The sequence below is a fragment of the Vigna umbellata genome, chromosome 9 (genome assembly GCF_029865625.1).
Source record: "Vigna umbellata cultivar VRB3 chromosome 9, Vumbellata_1.0, whole genome shotgun sequence".
NCBI classification, from domain to species: Eukaryota; Viridiplantae; Streptophyta; class Magnoliopsida; order Fabales; family Fabaceae; genus Vigna; species Vigna umbellata.
Window position 1 is genome coordinate 40,448,108 of NC_142173.1, and position 21,202 is coordinate 40,469,309.

At 32.6% G+C, this 21,202-nt stretch overlaps 3 protein-coding genes across 5 annotated transcripts; 2 read left to right on the top strand and 1 right to left on the bottom strand.

Moving 5' to 3' along the window:
• The first annotated feature begins 3,280 nt into the window (after positions 1–3,280).
• Positions 3,281–8,228, top strand: LOC148193529 (SH3 domain-containing protein 1-like). Of its 3 annotated transcripts, none has more exons than XM_088098636.1 (11): positions 3,281–3,525; positions 3,608–3,696; positions 4,022–4,135; positions 4,222–4,291; positions 4,371–4,519; positions 4,889–4,990; positions 5,069–5,269; positions 5,960–6,022; positions 6,182–6,325; positions 6,929–7,003; positions 7,719–8,228. In XM_088098636.1, exons 2-11 carry the CDS (start codon positions 3,637–3,639, stop codon positions 7,827–7,829), a joined length of 1,089 nt encoding a protein of 362 aa, XP_087954762.1. In that variant the 5' UTR covers positions 3,281–3,525; positions 3,608–3,636; the 3' UTR covers positions 7,830–8,228. The 3 variants fall into 3 exon arrangements, with proteins under 3 accessions (XP_087954762.1, XP_087954764.1, XP_087954763.1); XM_088098638.1 differs by having other exon boundaries at positions 3,496–3,525; positions 3,605–3,696; XM_088098637.1 differs by lacking the exon at positions 3,281–3,525 and having other exon boundaries at positions 3,547–3,696.
• A 1,056-nt stretch (positions 8,229–9,284) lies between these two features.
• Positions 9,285–10,484, bottom strand: LOC148193530 (uncharacterized). Its single transcript, XM_088098639.1, has one exon. It carries the CDS (start codon positions 10,243–10,245, stop codon positions 9,541–9,543), a length of 705 nt encoding a protein of 234 aa, XP_087954765.1. The 5' UTR covers positions 10,246–10,484; the 3' UTR covers positions 9,285–9,540.
• A 2,160-nt stretch (positions 10,485–12,644) lies between these two features.
• Positions 12,645–13,277, top strand: LOC148193531 (uncharacterized). The gene has a single exon (XM_088098640.1). The coding sequence runs from the start codon at positions 12,796–12,798 to the stop codon at positions 13,099–13,101; it is 306 nt and encodes a 101-aa protein (XP_087954766.1). The 5' UTR covers positions 12,645–12,795; the 3' UTR covers positions 13,102–13,277.
• The last annotated feature ends 7,925 nt before the right edge of the window (positions 13,278–21,202 follow it).

Here is a 21,202-nt window from a genome sequence, read left to right on the forward strand (position 1 = left end):
GGTCTCGGCCGAACGGCCTTTCATAAAGAGTTTTCATAAATAAACAATACAAGTACGAGTCTGACCGAACGATTTACCAAGGAACTACCGAACGGTCAAATATAAACAAAAGGGAAGGTGGTCGAACAACCACCTTGCTATACTACACTACTGACCGAACGTTCTACTGTTCGGTCTTTACTTCAATTTCTACCAAATTTTCTTCTTCCAGCGCCTCTTCCAGCAGCTCGTCTCCTTCTGCTCACATCCACAAGGATGATCATTGCAATGACAAAGACGGACGTACAAAACGAGACAACACAAGAAAAACACAGGGTAAGCTTATGTAATTTAATTCAAGTATAAACATACATTTCTCACATTCACACACATAAGATACATTTCAATATACATTTCAAGCAAGTCCTACTACTAGACTGACTGTCCGGACTGTATGAAATATGTGTAGCTACGACGTTCGTGCACCCGGGTGATGTAGTAACTGGAATACTCTCATCAGCTGCCACTCGAGGTTAGCCCTATCTGTCCAAAGTACCCCTAAGGACTAGGACCTCCTGTCGTTCCCACACATGACCTACCCTCCTCTACGCGAGGACGAGTACTCACGGAACATCAGGATGAATCGACAGCTTAGCATTACCACAGTCATACTTTACCAATTCCAATATTCACTCATGAGTCGTTCCTCCCCGGAACGCTCGTTCATATTCCACAACATTTCATCCATCTCATATACTCTTCATCTTTTATTATCCATCATTTTAATTTCATCTTTATCACCAATTTTAATAACATCAAATACCGAACGTTCAATCCTCACTCGGAACAAGGATGAACACTAGGAACGGGACTGAGAAGTATCCCATTCCAGAATAGAATAAAACCGAGAGGATTACTGCTAGAGGTAGGAAGAACCCAAATACAATTATATAATATATGACGAACGTTACTTGTAACATGAATCAGTTAAATGAACTGACTCTCGTGAGCTCAAACCAATACTTATAATAATTCATATACAGAAACCCAACGCCAGTCAATGACCGAACGCGGTAAAAGGGAATTCTACTGAAGTTGGACGAACGTTATTTCATCATGATTGATTAATTATAAACGAGTACAAGCGCTTGGTATAAGACCGAGCAGCACTCATTTCGAGAGCTTGGTGTGAGACCGAGCGCTACTAAAATTTATAATAGAAATATTTATAAATGAGATATTATCGGAATTGTGTTTAAGAATAACTACTATATACAAATACATATATTTACAAAGTTTAAGTTTATCACCGAATACTCAGATGCAACTACGCTTGGCCGAACGCTCAAGCACAGTACTATTACAAGAAGACGCTCGTCCTCAACTAGAATTCTTTCCAAATGAAAGACTTCAATTCCAAACAAATTTTAATAGAAACATCGAACGGTCAAGGACCGTTCAATGACGAACGTAAACTATCATAGGAAAATTCATATCCAGAAATTCATTTATCTTCAATTCATTTCTCAGTACATAATTTCATAACTATATAAAATACATATCAAAATCAATTTGCATGCTTCATCCAATCCATATCATACCAATAAATCATTTTCCACATAAACAATCATATCAGTATCATACTTTATATACATTCAACCACTCAGCAACATGCATTTATTATCAACGAACGTATAAACAACATATAATTAAATTAGATAAGCTTCCCTTACTTCTAGTGTGAACGATCGTCCTAGAGGCAGAAGTATGATTTGCCTGACTAAAATTTCTTCTACCCTCACGTTCAATCAACTCTTCAAACCGAAACAAACGACAGAAAAACAGGTTCAGAATGATACTATGAGCTCATGCAACCAGGAGTTGGTTTGCATGTGCCCGGAAACGAACGACTAAAGGCGAGAAGACTTACCAGTTCAAAACTCGGAACTGTTCGGTTCAGAATGAAGCTTAAGGCGCCGGAAACGTTTCTACGGTGCCTGAATGGTGATCGGAGAAAAGAAAGGGTAAGATTGCTTAAAAAGAAGGGAGAACTTTTAGTGAGAAGGAGGAGAAGATGAGAAGTTCAGAGTTTTGGGGAAGGAGGGTGCATGCAGAGAGTGGAACGGTGTTTCAGAAAAATCAGTTTTGCTTCCCACGTCAAAGACGAACGTCCACTCGTCTGCTGACACCTGCCTTCCACTATCTGATTTCCAAATCCTTGTTGTTGGACACCTGGCATCCGCTCAGAGGGGTTTTGGGTGCGTTTTAATGAGTCTGACAGGAGGGATTTTTGGGTGCGTTTAACGAGGTCTGACACATATATATTATAAATTATATAAAAAAAAAAAAAAAAATAGGGAAATAAATATTTTTTCATTATTTTTTTACAAAAATAATAGATAAGAAATTAATTTAACCAAGTGTATGGTATATATAAAATAAGAAATTTTTTTAGTATTTTTAAAATGAAATCAAATGTTTTCATAAACAAAAACAATCTAATTGATGTTGCTCTTTCTGATCAAGTTTTCTAAATGGTGGCTATTTTGATGGATTACTAGTCAAGTTCCTTTCTTGTGATTTAAATTAAACATATATTGTCATGGTCACAAGGTCTGAATTTAATAAACTAAAACTATACCTATACTTTTCTTTTTTTACTTTCAGGAAATTTTAAAATCAGAAAGGCAAATTTTTTTATTGGGAATAAAAAGTAATCTTGACGGTTTTTTTTTTTAAATGGAACTTTACATTAAAAGCATATTTTATCCCAATGTAATATTCTTTCCTAGAAATTTATTTACTTCATTTAACCCTTGTCACTAAGAAAATCTTTTATATATTTGAATAATTGTTTAAAGTGTAATATCCAGAAGTGGTTTAACTACATAAACTTTTGTTTTTTTAGTTATGAATAAAAAACAATTTCTTTTTATTATACACATAATAAAAATAATTTTAATTTCCAATCATTTAATTTTTTGTGTATAGCACAGAGAAAAAGTATTTATGTATCGACTTTTTAGTAAATGCATGTGCTAAATAGTATTTTTTTGGAATGTAATTGATTTTATTAGAAAAAAAGTCGTTTTAATCCATTTAACCTTGTCAACGGAAAATCATTTATTTAAGTGGTAGAATTGTAAAATATAGAGTTCGAGTTTGGCCGAAGAAAAATATTTTAAATTATAGTAATAAATTATAACATGGTCTTATTTGTTCTTTTATCTTTCATTTCTATAATTAAAAAAAGAAGCAAAGAAACATTTTTTAACTAGGTTTTCGTCCAAAAGTCAAGCGCGTGTCCGTGTGCGGTGCTGCGAAAGTCTAAAAAGAACGCTTTTTTGCCCCAAGATTCTCTCTCTCCTTTCTCCTACAACATGATTCAGTTTTCACTTTCATACTCATAACTCATTCATTCAATTATTATCACAATTTCTCTGTTTTCTTCTGTTCTCTTCTCATAACTATTCCAAAGTGGGCACCTTTTTATTTTTTTACTTCCTCTCTCTATCTAGAAAGACCCAGCCAGCCAGGTAGTTACAGGTAATTATCAATCCTCTTATTGAAAACCCAATACAAGACTATCTTTTTCTGATGATTTTCTGTTTGGACTGCAACAAAGTAGCTGTTTTTATTGTCAATAAAGGGTGAAGAATGGATGCTATAAGGAAGCAAGCAAGCAAGTTAAGGGAGCAAGTTGCAAGGCAACAGCAGGTCATTATCATTCCTATCCATCTTTTTAGATGAAACTGGAAATTTCTTTTGTGACTCTTTGGGTTATGAGTGCTTCTGTAGCGTGGGATCATAATATCAATTTTTTTTTTATTTCACCATGAATTTTTAATAGTGGGATTTTGTAGGAAATGATAATTTTTACTTTTGGTTTGATTTGAAGTGATGGGAGTGGGAACCTTAAACAAGAAGTATTTATTCTGCGTGTTTGTTTCTATTGGTTGTATTTGGGTTTGGTTTTTCTGGTCAATCTAGTGGTTTTATTTATTTGACTTTGGTCTTCTACCATGATGTTGTTGTTTTGCAGGCCATACTTAGACAGTTGGGTCAAATTAGCAATGAACCGCTCATGACTGATGAATCTGAAATTGAACGTCACCAGCAGCTTCATAAGTTATACACTTCCACAAAGACAGCTAAGGTGCTTTTGTATTTTCACTCCATGTATCTTCTTTAACTGGTTCAGCAAACTTTTTTGTCATGTTTTTAACCTGTGTCTTTCAACAGCATTTTCAGCGGCATATTGTTCGAGCTATTGAAGGGTTCATCTCAGTTAGCTCCAAGCAGATGGAGATAGGTAACTTTTGCTTTTGGCCTTTTGCACCTCTGTTATTTTGGTTTATGCCTCAGTTAATATTTTGTTCTCTGTGATTCAGTGAGGAAGTTGGCTAGGGACTGCTGTAGGTATGGGACCGAGAATCTTGGTAGTGGTTATCCCCTTGCAAGGGCTTCTCTTCAATTTGGTAACTCGTATGATATGATGGAAAATGAGAGGGAGACTTTGCTCGGGATCTTAGGTGATCAGGTAATCTTTTGGGGACTTTCTTTTGTACCCTCAAGTATAGTCTTGAAGAGGTCATTTTGTGAAATATAGCCTTTCAGTGAACCATATAATATATATATATATATATATATATATATATATATATATATATTTTCAATTAATATTTTTTAGTGTAACATTATATCTAACTGATTTACTGGTGGTTGCATTTCTGCATAAATACTTTTTGCCAAGATTAGTACATTGTACATGGAGTCTGGAATTCAACTTCTCCATATTTGTATTAGGATATTAGTTTTTTCTTTGTTTGATAAAAACAAACATAAAGACTAGCAATCATGTTCCATCCCCAATTTTCTTGCTTCTAACTCTGCTTCAGGTTCTGTATAGATCTCTGAACCACTGCGGGCACAGATAACAGGAGCTCCTTTGGAGGATGCACGCCATCTCACTCACCGGTATGATAAACTTCATCAAGAAGTAGAAGCACAGGTAATAATCTACTGCTACAATGGCATGCATGTGGTGGTATGCTATGCATGATATTTATCATAGATATCTTCTCATCAGGCTGCTGAAGTTTTGAGGCGTCGATCAAAGTTGAGGAATTCTTCTGTTTCTGCAGAGAGTTCTGCGAGGCTTCAAAATGCAGAAACAAGGTTGAAAGAACTTAAATCTGCCTTGGCAGCACTTGGTAAAGAAGCTACCGCTGCGATGTTGTCCGTTGAAGAACAACAGCAACAGATGACTCTCCAGAGCCTTCGTACAATGGTATTTCTAATTCCTTGTGGCAGTTACTCTCTTGGCAATGTGATTGCTGATTGGACTTTAATGTGCCTGACTGGTGGTTGACAATAAAATTTAGTATTATAGTATTATTATTATATATAATATAAATATAGAGCCAACCTAATAATTCATTCTAATATCAACTATATCTGTTGGATTCTAACATATCCACAGGATTCTAACATCAATATTTGTTGTTCATACAAGAGATGATGTTACATTTACAAAAGTTGTTGCCATTGACCAGAGGGTGAGCCTTAGTGCAGCCCTTGTGACCTAGAGGTCATGGGTTTAAATCCTAGGACTATCTCTACTTGTGGTTGTGTGGGTAGGACTTGCCCACAACAGATCCCACTAGGTGGGAGTCTTGTACTCTTTTTTACTGTGCCATTGACCAAGTTGCTTCCTATATGAAAACTAGGATAAGAAAAGAAAATATCTTTACACTATACTTATGGTTTGGTTGGTTATGAACTAATTAGATTTCTTGACATGATGATGATTAAAACCATAACGACAATCTAAATTCATTATAGTAACTGATGTTTGCTTAACTGAATATGTTGGTTGTGTTATTTTCTGGTTAAATTTTGTGTTGTATGGTTCTTGAACCTTGAGGAAATCTTCCTCCCCTAAACCTATTCTTGTTTCATCTGTTCCCCCTTATGGCAGGTGGATGCAGAGAGAGCCTATCATCAACATGTCCTTATTATTCTAGAGAAAGTATATACTGAGGTCAGTCGGCACATAGCCTTACTCTTCCTTCAAATCAGAAAAATAAATAAATACTAGTTCCTGTGCCCATTCTGTATTCTGGAATATATTCTAACCATTATTTAGGTTACCGACCAAGTTAATAATCTGGATCCTATATTGGATGTCATGTGGAATTAGATAACTGAGGAGAGACAACCAAAAGAGGCTACATCAATTCCACTGCCAAGAGATGGACATAATCAACCTGCAGATGAGAATACTGCTTCAAATGGCATTGATTATAAACACAACAGTCAAACAGGCGCCTACTTTTTTGCGAAGGTAAGTCATGTGTGAACATATGAATAATACTATCTCTACATATTCTTATAATGCACAGCTATATTCTTGCAGTTCACTGTAACTCAAGATGAGACCTACATTTTTTTTTGTTTTAAATGGTACCAATTTCTTATGCAGATCTTCATATTACTATTACTAGCTAATACTGATTTTTCCTGTATCAGCATATTTGAATTTATGGATATTTGTTACATTATATATATTTTAAGCCATAAAGTATTTGGCTTCTAACTCCAGATACCTCTTTTCATTATCAAATTGTCATATACTTTTTGAGGAAGGTACTGCTGAAAACAATATGTGTAAAATAATGAATGTTATGAGATCATTACATTCACGTTCATACACAAACATTGACGATTCTTTGTGCAAAGTATTTTCTGCTAATAATAGTGTTCTTATCTTTCCCAATTATAGCATAATTGTCTCACCTGAGGTCTAGGACAAAGAAAACTTGTACAAAATAAAAGTTTGTCTCGTCATATGATATAATCCAAAATTTGTTAGAACTCAGTGCCGTGCAGTCTTCCATTTATGTTAATCTTCTAGACTGATTTATGTTCCTCATTATCTGTCTTGTAGGTGGTACATCCATTTGACGCTCAAGCTGAGGGGGAGTTAAGCCTATCAGTTGATGATTTTGTTATAGTTCGTCAGGTATTTCTTTAAGAACTGTTCAGCTATTTGTGATCCATCTTCACTCGTACTCTACATAAACAGACCCTTTGTAAGGTTACTTTTAAGCTTGTATAAAGAGCTAAAGATGGACCTTTTTTGCCGTTGGTTGAACTTGTGATTCATAAAAGCATTTGGCTTTTGATGCAGAAGCAGAGGGGCAAAGTAGAGATATCATTCAAATTAAATCAAAATTCACTTGTATAAAATATTTATTCCAAGATAAAATTACCAAAAGTGAATAATCTTTTGAAGTTAATTTATTTATTTGATTTTCATACATTCAACTGCTCTAATACCTTATATCTGTTACTTAAACATAAGAAATAGATTACTGAAATATTGAAGCTTTTCACCACTATATGTTGGTAACATGCAAATACTGGCAACACCTTTACTCCTTAATATATTATTGTGCCGAAGTGTACAATATGCATCATTTTCATACTTTAGAGATCTCACATTGAGTATAACTAATTTAGTCTAAAAGCTTGGGCAGTTCTTACTTTACTAGTTGGTTTTATGGAGTCAGAATCTAATTTCGACTAAGACCTTTTGTTGCCACACTTGATTCAGTATTTACAGAAGATATTGCGATTTTACCTTTTCAGACATTAAGTTACAGTCTATATTGCCAGTACCAGGCTAACTGATTTGAGCTGCCTTTGTCTTGTCCTTTCGGATGTTACATTTGCAGGTTGGTCCAAATGGATGGTCAGAAGGAGAATGCCAAGGCAATGCTGGATGGTTTCCCACTGCTTATGTACAGAGACAGGACTTGATACCTGCCAGTAAGGTACCAGAATAACGTCACTCAATACCAACATTGGTCTTTTGACTAGGTGAGGTGAAAATTGTATATTACACTCACGGAATAGGTGCATTTGAAAAGCCATAGCATATGCTTGCTATTATTTTTGGGTGGTTCTGTCATCTGTGCAGTGTGTTGTATATGTGATGTGAGCATAATTGCAATAGGAAATAGCTGTTTGAATATGTAGATTGATATATTATATGCATTTTCTTAGACCCTTGTGTCATTCTAAGGAACTTAGTTTTGGAGATGAAAAGCTTAGTGAGGTGGCTAAATATTATTTTTATGTGTCCATATTCTATAGGATTGTTTGTAATTCTTAAGACATGACAACAACCACTGTATTAAGAAATCTTCCGATTTATCTATATGGAAAAAGTAGTTTATTTTTTAGTTGCATGATGTCTTTCTAGTCTGGCAGAAATAAATTATGGGCCATGTTACTGGGACCCAGAAATTTAAATGGTGTTAATGGATTATCTGAAAACTAAATGAAGGTTTAGACAAGACTAGAATCATAGATTCAAATAAACTGGATTTCACACGTGTTAGCTTACAAGTTACAGGATAAGTTCCTGAAAGGTTTATCTTTGCCCTGAAATGCATAGCAGTTTCTCTATCTATATGTTCTCACATGTATGCAATACCTGCATACTCGAGCACTCAAATAAAGTTACCTGCGCTTGACGGACTGAGACAGCTAATAAATTTGGATTCATTTGCAGCTTGTTGTTTAATATCACATATTGTATCTGTACCATTTATAAAATCAATTTCTTATGCTATAACATAAGTTCTAAATATAATTACTGTGGTTGAAATTAATTTAAACACACATTCCAACCAAAAGCCTTCGGCTGATGTACTTCTAGCCAAACAGGTCTCTTTGGACAGAAAAAGAGAGCAGAAAGTCTGATAAATTCATAAATGGTTTTCTTTTTCATCGTGTTAACTTCCAAGAGGACAAAGTTAAACTATCAAGAATGTTTAGATAATTTCCTTGTAAACAGCACCTCCGAAATATGCCGTATGGCAACAGTGACATGACTTGCCATCAAAGATGAGATCGAGTATAAAAATAAATAAGATAAAGTTAAGAATGTCATGAAAGGCATATAATATTGTACTTTTATTTCTATTTACAATTTTTTTAATGTATATAGCAAAGGACAGTATTAAAAAATAATTGTACATAATCGAAGTCCCCCTACCCACAAACTAGATTGAAAATCAGTGCAATATATATTTTAAAGTTCATAACGACTCAGAAAACTAAATTATGCTTATGGTTAATCATATAACCTTGACACATAAGATTGAAGTCCAAAACAAACATCAAATTGGAACAAAGAATATTACACCACTTAATCTGCGACATATTACCAATCTGCAAACTATAGTAAAGCCACGAATAGAGTAATATAACATCTAAAATACACCAAATCGAAATAACATTGCAAAAAAAACATCTCTATTATCATTTGTATAAACTCAATACAGCCAAATGAGGTAATCCACACTAACTATGTAAAATCTTTATATTGATGCAAAGTATAACAAACGCAATATTGGGAACAATATGCAAAATGAAATTGACAGACCCACTGTCCCCCCCATAAAAACAAGGCAACAAATACAATTTTGCTTTTCTTTTATCTGAACATCAGAAGAGTAAAGTGATATAGAGACCCCAAAATTCAATGCTTCAATCACTGAGTTCATCATCAATGTCAGAAGCGTTCATTCTTGCAGATGCTAGCTTGGCCCACTGCACGATCTTTTCAGCCTCGCGGCTAACCTTCTCTTCTTCCTTCATCGCCTTCTTCAGCATCTTCTGCTGCTCCTTGATGGAGAAGCTTCCCAATGAAGACAAAATCTCGTCACCCCAATTCTCCTTACTTTTCTTCTTCTGCTCCTTCTTCTTGGGAGAGCACCACAAGCAACCCCTCCTCCGAGGAGGCGAAGGAGAAGGGGAACTTGAAGACCGCAAAGGAGAGTGCTTTTTGGAACCGTCCTTTTGCGCCGGTTTGAAAATGGAAGACATGGAACTTTTCTCAGAGGAAGAAGGGGTAAAAGGGGGCGAAGAAACAGACTCATCTTTAGATTTTTCTTCCACTCCCTTTTTGTCATGCGAAGAAGTGTACCCAGAATCTGGGTTCTGTTTGGAGGGCGAAAAATTGAAACTTGCTTCGTTTCTTGAAGTGGGGGTGGGAAATGTGCGAGCTTTGGTTGGTGGAAAGGATTTGAGGTTGCGGAAACGGGTTTCGAGGTGGGAAGGGAGGACGGAGTTGGTGATTCCGGCGCAGTTGATGGCGGAGAGTTGGTCCAACACGCATGCATCTTGGGCCAGTGAGATAATTTCTTCTATGGCGGACTCGTTGTCGGTGTCGGAGAAGTCGTAGAAACCCATGTTTTGTTGGGAATGCACTGTGTTGCTTAAGGTGAGTGTGTGTTGTTGTGTAAAGTCTGTGTGAAATGGAAAAGAGGAAGAAGAGAGACCGTAACAAGAGCGTGACGAGGTTCGGTTGCCAACGGCTAATTGGGCCGTTTTGGAGAGTGGGGCCACGCGCGTATTTTTGGGGACCCACTACTTCACATACTGCCTGTAGATACGGATACGTGGCCTTTTTTTCTCCTGAACACTATGACTTTTTATTATTATCTAATTTTACATCTTACAGTAATGAAATTAAAAAAGTATTTATGTTAATTACAGTTATAATGAGTAATTACATTGAAGAGTTAATGTGATTAAATTGATGTGTTATGATTTAATTGACAAAACTTACATTTATATATTGTTGGTACCGTTTTCTAATTGATGATATATATAATGAAATTGCTGTACAGTTTTACTACAACCAAATATTTTGTTCCATTTCCTAAAATTTTAAATTTAATAAAGTTCCTAAAATTTTAAATTTAATAAATAGGAATTCAATTCAAGTGAAAGTGTGAAATATATTAATCTTTAGTATGTATACTTTTTTGGAGATAAAAATGTAATGTTCATGGTGAAAAAAATGTAATTTATTTTAGAAGAATGAAAATTTGACATTAATGGTATATATTCTTTGGTAAAATAAAGAAATAGATAAAATAGTAAATATAACAAGAAGTATAGAAGGAAGTAAGAGGAAATATAGAATTAGGGTGGATGTAAAATTAGAGTTATAAAACAATAGAAATGGTGATGGAGAATAAAAGTAGAATTATAGTGAGTGTATTATTTACTATATCACAATTTACTTCCTTTATAAATATCTATACCATAAAATTAAAACAATTATTTGAACAAATTTTAAAATATTATCATTAATTAAATATCAACCTTATTTTTTTTAAAGGTACCTTTACTTTATCACTGATATTCTAAATATTTTCTTCTAATATTCTTAATCATATTTAAAAAAAAAAATACTATCAAAATTCAAAATAAAGTTGCCATGAAAGATCTTTTTTCTTCTTAAAATTCTTAAATTATTTTCCTCTAATTTTAAAAAATTATATTACCCAATGATAAACCAGGTAAAATACCTTTCTAACCTTTAATTTTATGAAGAAAAATATAATTTTACCGTCATTATTTAATTGGTATTAATAATTTTGACGTTATTATAAATTCCTTTTGTATCAGTAGGGACCGGACGTCAAACAAACCGGACGTCCACATAACCATGACGGGCCAGCCATGCTACCCTTCTGCTCGCTCTGGAGGGATCGGGCATCGAATAGGCCGGACGACTTCATGTCCATAATCACGCGACCTTGCCGCTCTCCATCCGGATACACTACAACTCATGCGAGACCGCCCGCTAACCAGATCGCCTATATGGACCGACTGGTTGGAAGGCCAAACTTTGGGAGACCGCCGACCACATCGTTAATTAATCAAGTTTAAGGTAAGTAATGGTTAAAAGCTATTGGGTTGAATTTTGGGCCGTGATTAACTTTTCACTAATCCCAAGCCCATAGCAAAAACTATAAATACAGATCTAGGGTGAGTGGTAGATAAGTTGTATTTACTGCACATTTATTATTGTTCTATCGAAAAACGTCATTGCTCTCAAACTGACTTTGACACACGCAAAGGAGGAAATCAAGGAGTAAGGAGTGAGAGTCAGACAGTCGAGAGGAGAAGGATGTGGAGGCATTGGACGACTGAGCCCCTACAACCGAAACACTTTTTAATTAGTATTAGTACAGTAAATTGTCTATTTCTCAACTTTATTTCTTCTCTTAAAAATATCTACATTTTTAATTAATTAGTTAATTTTAAATATATATTAATTTTTCAAATTTTTAACTGAAAATCTCACACATATCTCACATCAAAACCAAAAGTAAATAAAAAATGTTCAACTATTTTTTTAACTTAAAAATTAACTAAATATCTAAAAATGATCGACTGTCACACTTTATTTTCATATTAGTTACTTTGTCGTACTAAAATATGATTATAAAACATAATTTTAAGCACCAGATTAATTATTTATTTTAAATAAAATAAATATACATTTCACTTTTATTGAAGTAGGTTTTATTTTAATTTAAGTAGGTCTCATCCTTTCATAGTATCCATATAACTCTTATAACTTATGTTTTATTGACGAATTCTTATAAAAATGACATTTTTATAAGTTTTCCTTTAAACCTTAATTTATTTAAATTAAATGAAATTATATAAATATTTTTAAGGACTTAAGCCCCTCATCTTAAATTTAAAATATCATTAATTTAAAAAGTAATCCAATTCCATTCAAAGAGTACTATTCAATTTATAAAAATGAAATTGCTTCAAATGGGTCCCAACATCTCACCCACTACCACATATGAATCAACCAAAACCAAGACATTCTTCAAATAACACCTCATCTCAACAACTCCACAGATTTTCACATTCTTCAATCATCTGAACTTTAATTAGTTATTCAACAAATTCTGTCACCCCAAGAATTTGATGATGGAATCAGCATGTTGTTTTTGCTTCTTCTCCAGCAAGAAGAGTGTTGTTGATGGAAGGAATGGCAGAAGCAGTTCAAAAGACGTTCAGTGGGAAAAGAATGATGAGATGCTATCTGACAGAAGCACGTTTTCTGTGAAAGAACAAGAAAAGAGATTGAAGAAAGCTTTGGAAGAGGAAGAAAAGGTTAGCAAGGAAGCAGAGAGGGTTGTCCAATGGGTCAAGCAGGAATCAGCAAAAATTCATCTTTCTGCAGTCAAAACAGTTCTTAATGAACCCCAAAAAGAATCAAATGTTGTGTAAAAGATAATTGTCACTTTCTTTGTTCATTCCTTTTCAGAAATTATTGTACATGTTTCATAGTATTATGGTTTCTTTGTTGGGTGCCTTAATTTTCATTTTAGATCAATTTTTGTGTCATACATAGCTGAGATTTGTCAAGTTTAAATTGGATCGTTTAATAATTTCTGGTTTCTTTAGCTTCAAGTTATGAATCATTGGTATTGTAGAAGGAACTGTTGAAGAAAATATGCCTGTTGACTTTGTCCACAAAGGACTGTGTTGGACTTTTCAAGAGAAAAATCTATATGCATGAAGAATTGAAATTAGACTTTTATACATAATTATTGGTGAAATTAAGAAAGGTTAAAAGAGATACTATCTTAATTTCTCTCCTTTTGAAATCCACTTTTTCTAGCTAGTATTGTGATTTTATAGTTAGTCTACGATAAATTTTTAAAATAAATTAAAATTTGCCAGCAATTTTATTCAAATTAAATTGGCTAAATTTTTTTATAAATTTTAGCGTGGACAAAAATAATTTATTCTAATATAAATTCGGTTTATTTAAATTGAATTCATGGTGAACTGTTGTTCGTTAGTTTATTTATAAATTCTAAATATTAAATTATATTAAAATATAAAAATGTTAAATATTTTTTATGTTTAAATGTATTTGGATTGTATTATATTTTTGTGATTTTAGATTATATTTAAAGTTTAATACATTTTTATTAAATTTTAATTAAAAAAATTATAATTCTTATTTTGGGATTGAAAAAAAAAACTGTATTTATAAGCTCTAAGTCTATGATATTAATGATTCAAATGTATATATTAATTGTATTTTAACATCAAAAGTATAAATTGACTTTTGTTTATTTTTAATTTTCTTTTTCTTTATAATTATTAAAACGAGACATTTTAAAATTTAAATAATGGTTATAAATAAAATAAAGAAAAAATAGCAAAAAAAAGAAAGGAGACACATAATATTTTAGTTAACACTCAATTTTGTTTGGAAAATATAAAAAAATGAAAAGAAAGAACATTATGAAGATGTAAACTTCTCCTTGTGTTATGATATGTCAGACACATCATACCTATTAACTATATTCCACGTCATGAAAAAAAAAGTGCAACACATTGCTGTGACAAATCTACGACCAATTTTGTTTGGATAATGATTAAAAAGAAAGAAAATCCAACACAGAAAAAGAAAAGTACAAAAGCAAAAGATAAACTAGAGCAATGTTCCCTCCCCTCACCTATTTCTCCTCAGATTTTATACATTTATCCTTCATTTATTAAATTCAAATGAAAATTAATGATGAGTTAATAATTTTGTAACCACCAACAACCCTCCTAACCACCAACAACCTTAAATGTCAATTGATTGTATAAATCCTAAATCTCATCTGTTATCCTACATGCATCCTCTCCCCTCTTCTTATTTTTTGACTTTCATTATTCACTTCTTCACTTGTACTGTTAAATTGTTTTCTAAGTTCAGAATTGTAAGATTATACAGTAGTGGTTGTACCCGTGCTGGTGGTGCTATAAGAGGAAGAAGGCAGTGCTGGTGGTGCTATGGACGGAGGAGGAAGAAGGCAACGAGAGCTCACGGGGTTAGTATATTATTGAAGTAAACACCTTAATCGTCGTTGGAGATGCGGTTAAGTGTGGCACAGTTCGAACGCCGGTTACACAACGCCGAAATTCAAATTTCAGCTCACCTCAACCGCACTTCGAACTGCAGTTTAGGGGTGCTGCACTTCCAAGTGCGGTTTCATTGTGTGGACTTTTTTTTTTACCCAGGCCTACAATTTCACAGGCTTGCTTATGATCATTTGATGTTTATTTGCACATTACATTCTGAATCATCTCTCATTTTTGTTGTTCGTTTATTGTGATATTATAGCTTATGCTTGCTTATGATAATTTGATGTTTATTTGGACATTGCATTCTGAATCATGTCTCATTTTTGTTGTTCGTTTATTGTCATATTATGGCTTATAGTATGTTTGAGTATGTTTGGCATCCAGTTTGATTTACATCATGCGAATGTTAGATTGACAATAAGTTGATAGCAATAAGTTTCAAAAGAGACCTAAGTGTAACTGTTTTGTTACCATTTTTTATCTTGGCTTCATATCCAAGACTCCTTTACCTAATGTCTATTAACTTTGAGTGTTGAGATACCTATTTATATGGCTTTAATCTTTAGATAACATGCTATAGTCATGTTAGATTAGATATTACAAATACATTTCCATAAGGTTACTCATCTTCATTATATTTCTTACTCGTAAATTTGAAGCAACTAAGCAAGATAATCTTCAACTAATTTTTTTTAAGTAGAGTTAGAAACAAAAGTTCATTTACCAAATTTTGTTAGATTTTTAACATATTAAAGTTATTTTAAACTATATTTATATTAAACTATATGTTAACACATATAACTTTGATTTTGTTATACGTGTTAATGAATTATTATTTCATTTAATTTTTTATTTAGTATTTAGTTTATAAAAATTTTATGTTATATTGTATTGTATCTTTTTTATGTATTAGTTAATAATTTAAGTGTTTGTTTTATGTAATAGTTAATATTTTGTTATGAACTTTTTTTGTTATTCATTTTTCAATGTTTTATACGTGTTAATGATTTGAAGTTATATTTAATTTAGAATAAGTTTAATTTGGTAATTTTTATTTAAATTTTAAATGCTTTCCTTAAATTTTTAATTATTAGTTGTTAAATTTTAATATTGTAATGCTTATTGTAGGTCGTATTTAATTATATAAGATGAATAACTATCTATTTCTCAATTCTCAAATAAATTCTGATTTTATGTTGAAATTTTCTTCTTTTCTAAATGAAGTCGGTAAGGGTAATTACACAAATAAGTTTTCCACTAATCAAATCTTCCCATCACGCATCGATTTAATTGAATGGGTTCGAAAGATTGCATTCAACCTTGGGTTTGTTGTCGTGATTATAAGATCTGACACAACAACTAGTGAAGCTGGAAGAAAGACATTCATTGTGTTAGGCTATGAAAGGAGTGGGAAGTATAGGAAGCATAGGAAGTATAAGCCAGATGTTCAAGCTAGTGTGTCTGGCACAAGAAAATGTGAGTGTCCGTTTAGGTTGAGGGGTAAACCTAAAGGACACGGTTGGGTGTTAAAGGTTATGTGTGGCTATCACAACCATGAATTAGCAGAGACTTTGGTTGGTCATCCTTTCGCGGGGAGGTTAAATGCTGTTGAACAATCAATTTTTGTTGACATGACTAAGAGTCAAGTTAAGTCCTCAAATATTCTTTTGACTCTTAAAGAACATAATGAAGATAACATGACGACTATACAACAAATATATAACGAGATACACTTACAAATGATCTTTGAGAGGGTCGAGAACTTAAATGTAGCAATTGATGATGTTGTTAGATAGAGACAAATACATATAGAGAAGTAGATGTTTGGACGATTCAGACATAGTAAGTGACCTGTTTTGGACACATCCCGATTCAGTGAACCTAGTAAATTCATTTAATATCGTCTTCTTAATGGATACGACGTACAAGACGAACAAATATCGTCTTCCGTTGCTTGAGATTATAGGAGTCACATCCATTGGATTGACATTCATAGCCGTCTTTGCATTGCTTTCAAGTGAATGCCAAAATAATTTCACTTGGGCATTGGAAAAGTTCAAAGGATTACTATTGACATTAGAGGACGGTCCACGCGTTGTTGTCACTAACAGAGACCTTGCTTTGATAAATGACATTAGCAATGTCTTTCCTGAGATGTATCAGATGCTATGTACATTCCACATTATGAAGAATGTGAAAGCGAAATGCAAGATGTTAATGGATAATGTTTAGGCATGGGATGTGTTGATGGAAGTGTGGGAAAATGTGATGGATTGTGACGACCAGTCGATGTTTGGTGCTTATGTTCATCGTTTTGAGTATGCCTCTACATCATGACCTCTATTTTTTGATTATGTGAGCAAATGCAACATGCTGGGTATAATGTGTAAGCAAGGAGGTGTCACGTGGACCTCCTGGAAATCCATCATCTTCCTTTTCATCTTCTTCCTCACTATAGTCATCCTGTTGTTGAACATCCTCCTGCTCAACATAGTCGTCCTCACCATATCTCTCTTGTATAATTTCGTCATGCTCCTCATACTCATCCTCATGAATAATATCCACACGATATTCTTCTACGCGTCTTCTACGAGCAAATGCCGTAGGTCGTCTCCTTTCATCGTGAGATGAAGATGAAGGCTCACCACGAGAAGATGAAGCCTCACCATGAGAAGATGAAGCCTCACTATGAGAAGATGATCCACCGTTCTAACCATTTTTATTAACCAATTATATTATTAACAAATGATATAAAAAAATTACATAATAATAAATATTGAAACAAATAATAAATATAAAATAAAAAATTAATAATAAAATAATGAAGAAAAAATTAATAACAACAAAAATTACTTAATAAATATTACTTAAATAATTAAAAATTATAACAAAAACATTAAAAATAAAAAATAAATTAGGAAACCAAATAATAACTCAAAAATAAAAAATTTAACCATAACAATTATTATTTAATTAAATAAATCATTTTAAAAAATTACAGATTAAAAACAAATTAAAAAACAACTAAAATAAAATTAAACAACAAAATTTACATAATGAATAATATATAACATAATTTTAAGTAAAAAAAAACAACAATTTAAAAAAAATAACAAACAAATCAAAAAATGAAAAGATATTCCAAAAACATATTAAATATTATGGTTTAATCCTTTTCGACATCCCTATTTATGTACGAATGTCTCAATTGGGTCCTCGTTTTCTAAAGTGTATCAAAATGGTCCTTAATTTTGAAAATTGATATCAATTGAGTCCTTTCCGTTAAGTTGGCTGGACGGCGTTAAAAAAATTGATGAGTGGATGCTGAGATGACGAACGAACGCTCGTCCACCAGCGAACGAACGCTCGTCCATCAGCGAACGAACGCTCGTCGACCACTGAACGAACGGTCGTCCAGTGTGGAACGAACGGTCGTCCAACAGTAAGAGGTCGACGAGCGTTCGTTCTCTGGTGGACGAGCGTTCGTTCGCTGCTGGACGAGCGTTCGTTCGCTGGTGGACGAGCGTTCGTTCGTCATCTCAGCATCCACTCATCAATTTTTTTAACGCCGTCCAGCCAACTTAACGGAAATGACTCAATTGATATTAATTTTCAAAATTAAGGACCATTTTGATACACTTTAAAAAACGAGGACCCAATTGAGACATTCGTACATAAATAGGGATGTCGAAAAGGATTAAACCTAAATATTATTTAACCATAAAATATAAGATATAAATAAAATTTACAGAATATATAAATATAAAATATTAACAAAAAATTATATAAAATATTAACCAAAATAAATTAAATATACTAACATAATATTTCATACATATATTTTTTAAATAAATTTAATACTATAAATAAATATCAAAAATACAAAATAATAAATAATATAAAGAAATACAATTTATAAATTTAAAACAAATTTAATTAAATATAATAAAGAAAAATAAAGTAATAAAAGAAACTCTAAAAACGCAACCGCTCATCCGCACTTCCAAGTACGACTGCATGCAAAAGAGTCGAACACTAACCGCAGGTCCAACTGCGGTGGCCCATCAACCGCAGCTCCAAGTGCAGTTCCCATCCCTCCCAGCCGCAGTTTCATGTGTGGCAGCCACACTTCCATGTGTGGCGGGGCCTGATCTGCAATTCCAAGCGCGGTTAAGGTCCCAATTTTTTCCATTATCCTAGATTAACGCAGATCAAAAACGAAACAAAGAGATAAAAAACGAAACAAGCACAGATCAACGCATATCAAAGACATATTCTATAATAACAATAGATCTAGCATTTTATCAAACTCAAGGCATCATATACTCTGTTATATCATACAATGACCTTAAGGAAATCTGAAAAAAAAATCCAACCTAGACGCCTAAAACTTAAAGTGAACTGTCTGAGGAGAAGAAGATTTACACTGTTGCACTAAACACCACACAACCACCAAATCAAATAGTATGGGAGGAAGTGAGGACCACTCCACCAGAAGAAAATAAAAACAAATGAAGTTGGTGATGAGGGAAGAGGGGACGACAACCAGTACAGAGGAAAAAAAAATGTAAGCTTGATATAAATTGCGGCAAGGAGACAAGGAGGAGGAAGGGAGGAGAAAGGAGTGTAGGTTTAGGATTCTGAAATGCGTAAGGCAGAGGAGGGTTGATGCTTCTTTTATCATTGAATGGGTCAGCTTTTTTGAAAGAAAAAGATTTTTTCTGACAAGGGTACAATTGTAAATAAAAAAAGAAGGAAAGTGCAAGGTAAAGTGAGTGAGATGTAGGGAGAACCTCTCTGATAAACTATTACCAACTTGGCATAATAAACTTTATCTTTAATATTTTGATTTATCCAGATAAAATTGAGTGTTATGACATTTAAAAAGTAAGATTCCTTTTTCTTCATGTGTTTTTTCTTTTCTTGTTTTTTAAAATTTTTAAAATTTTATTTATTTATTTGTGAATTTGAATTTGAATTTGATTTTTTGAAAATTTAATTTTGATAATAATAAAATGGACAAAAAATTAAGTATGTAATTTTTATTTTGACCTTTAAATCTGCAATTGTTCAAATTTAATCTTTAAAATATCATGATGAATGTAATTTTAGTTCTTATTGACACGTTAATGCATTGTGAGTGACAACATAACCTATTCATCGTTCTAACTTATAATTTGTCACTAAGTCTCATGTCATCAATTAGATGTAAACAAATACATTTTTTTTAGAAAATGGACTATAAACTATTAAAAGAATTAAAATTCCAATAATTTTCAAATGTGGGTTTGTTTAGAGAGTAAAATAACACCATCATAAAACTATAAGATTAAAAAGTTGATTTAAGTTTTTTTCAAGGGTATAAACACAAAGCAACATTGAAAGTGATTCAAATGATATGACCAAGTTTTCAAAGTTTTACAAAATTGACATCGGACTGATGAATGATTTAACTTTTTATCTGGTAGTTGAAATTGGTGGTGATGAGTACGTAGCATATATACTTATGTGTATACCTCATTCACTACCTAGTTTTCTGTTTACTATAATATTGACTTTTTGGACCAGCTTGTCGAATACCTTATCCAGCACTTCAACATGCAACTGCTCCTCTTCACATTAATTCTTGTATTTCTGAATGAAGACACAAATTGATGTCATTCCCTTCGTCACACTGTTCTCATTTATACGTTACTTAGGTTACCAAATCATTATATACTCTATTCAATTACATTCATTAACTTTTCTTAATCACACCTGTTAACATAAATTATGCATCAAACTTAATATGTTCTCCTCATGGAACAGATAAGCTTCTATTATCTGAATTATTATACACCATAATTAAATGAATCCTTATGCCACCTAGCTATGATTATAGTAACTAGTGACTATTGTAATTAATTACCATATATCCAATATATTATATATGTTTTAGATTTTATCGACAATTATAGTTAAAATTAATCCCGTACATTTGAGGTTTTGTCTGTTTAAAAATTTTAAAACTTCCTCACGATCTTGTTTTAAAAAAACATTTCAAAGAGTATAAAAAAGAAAAAAGTATTTAAATGGTCTTACCAAAATATATATATATATATATATATATATATATGTCTTACCAAAATATATATATATATATATATATATATATATATATATATACTTTTTACATTACTCGAAACAATTAAGGAAAGGAAAAGGAAGGTGTGTGGCGTGGACCTATATAGTAATACTACGTACAAAAAGACATTGGTGTATTGTGCATGAAGACACGACATAGATGACAAATTAGAGAACAAAACAACTTACACATAAGTAAACAAACATATGGAAACAAATAATAATGTCTGCAAAAATTACTAGAGTGGTTAGAGCAGTTGAAGAAAGAATATATTTTCCTAAGTCTCCATCAAATGTAGGAAAACTTTACCATATATTGTACAATATTCTTGGTACTTAT

Excerpts from the sequence above, each read along its gene's own strand:
- LOC148193529 (XM_088098636.1), top strand. The coding sequence starts at position 3,637 with ATGGATGCTATAAGGAAGCAAGCAAGCAAGTTAAGGGAGCAAGTTGCA. Across the intron at positions 4,292-4,370 it reads CTCCAAGCAGATGGAGATAG|TGAGGAAGTTGGCTAGGGAC; the intron begins GTAACTTTTGCT and ends TCTGTGATTCAG. Across the intron at positions 6,326-6,928 it reads GCGCCTACTTTTTTGCGAAG|GTGGTACATCCATTTGACGC; the intron begins GTAAGTCATGTG and ends TCTGTCTTGTAG.
- LOC148193530 (XM_088098639.1), bottom strand. The coding sequence starts at position 10,245 with ATGGGTTTCTACGACTTCTCCGACACCGACAACGAGTCCGCCATAGAA.
- LOC148193531 (XM_088098640.1), top strand. The coding sequence starts at position 12,796 with ATGATGGAATCAGCATGTTGTTTTTGCTTCTTCTCCAGCAAGAAGAGT.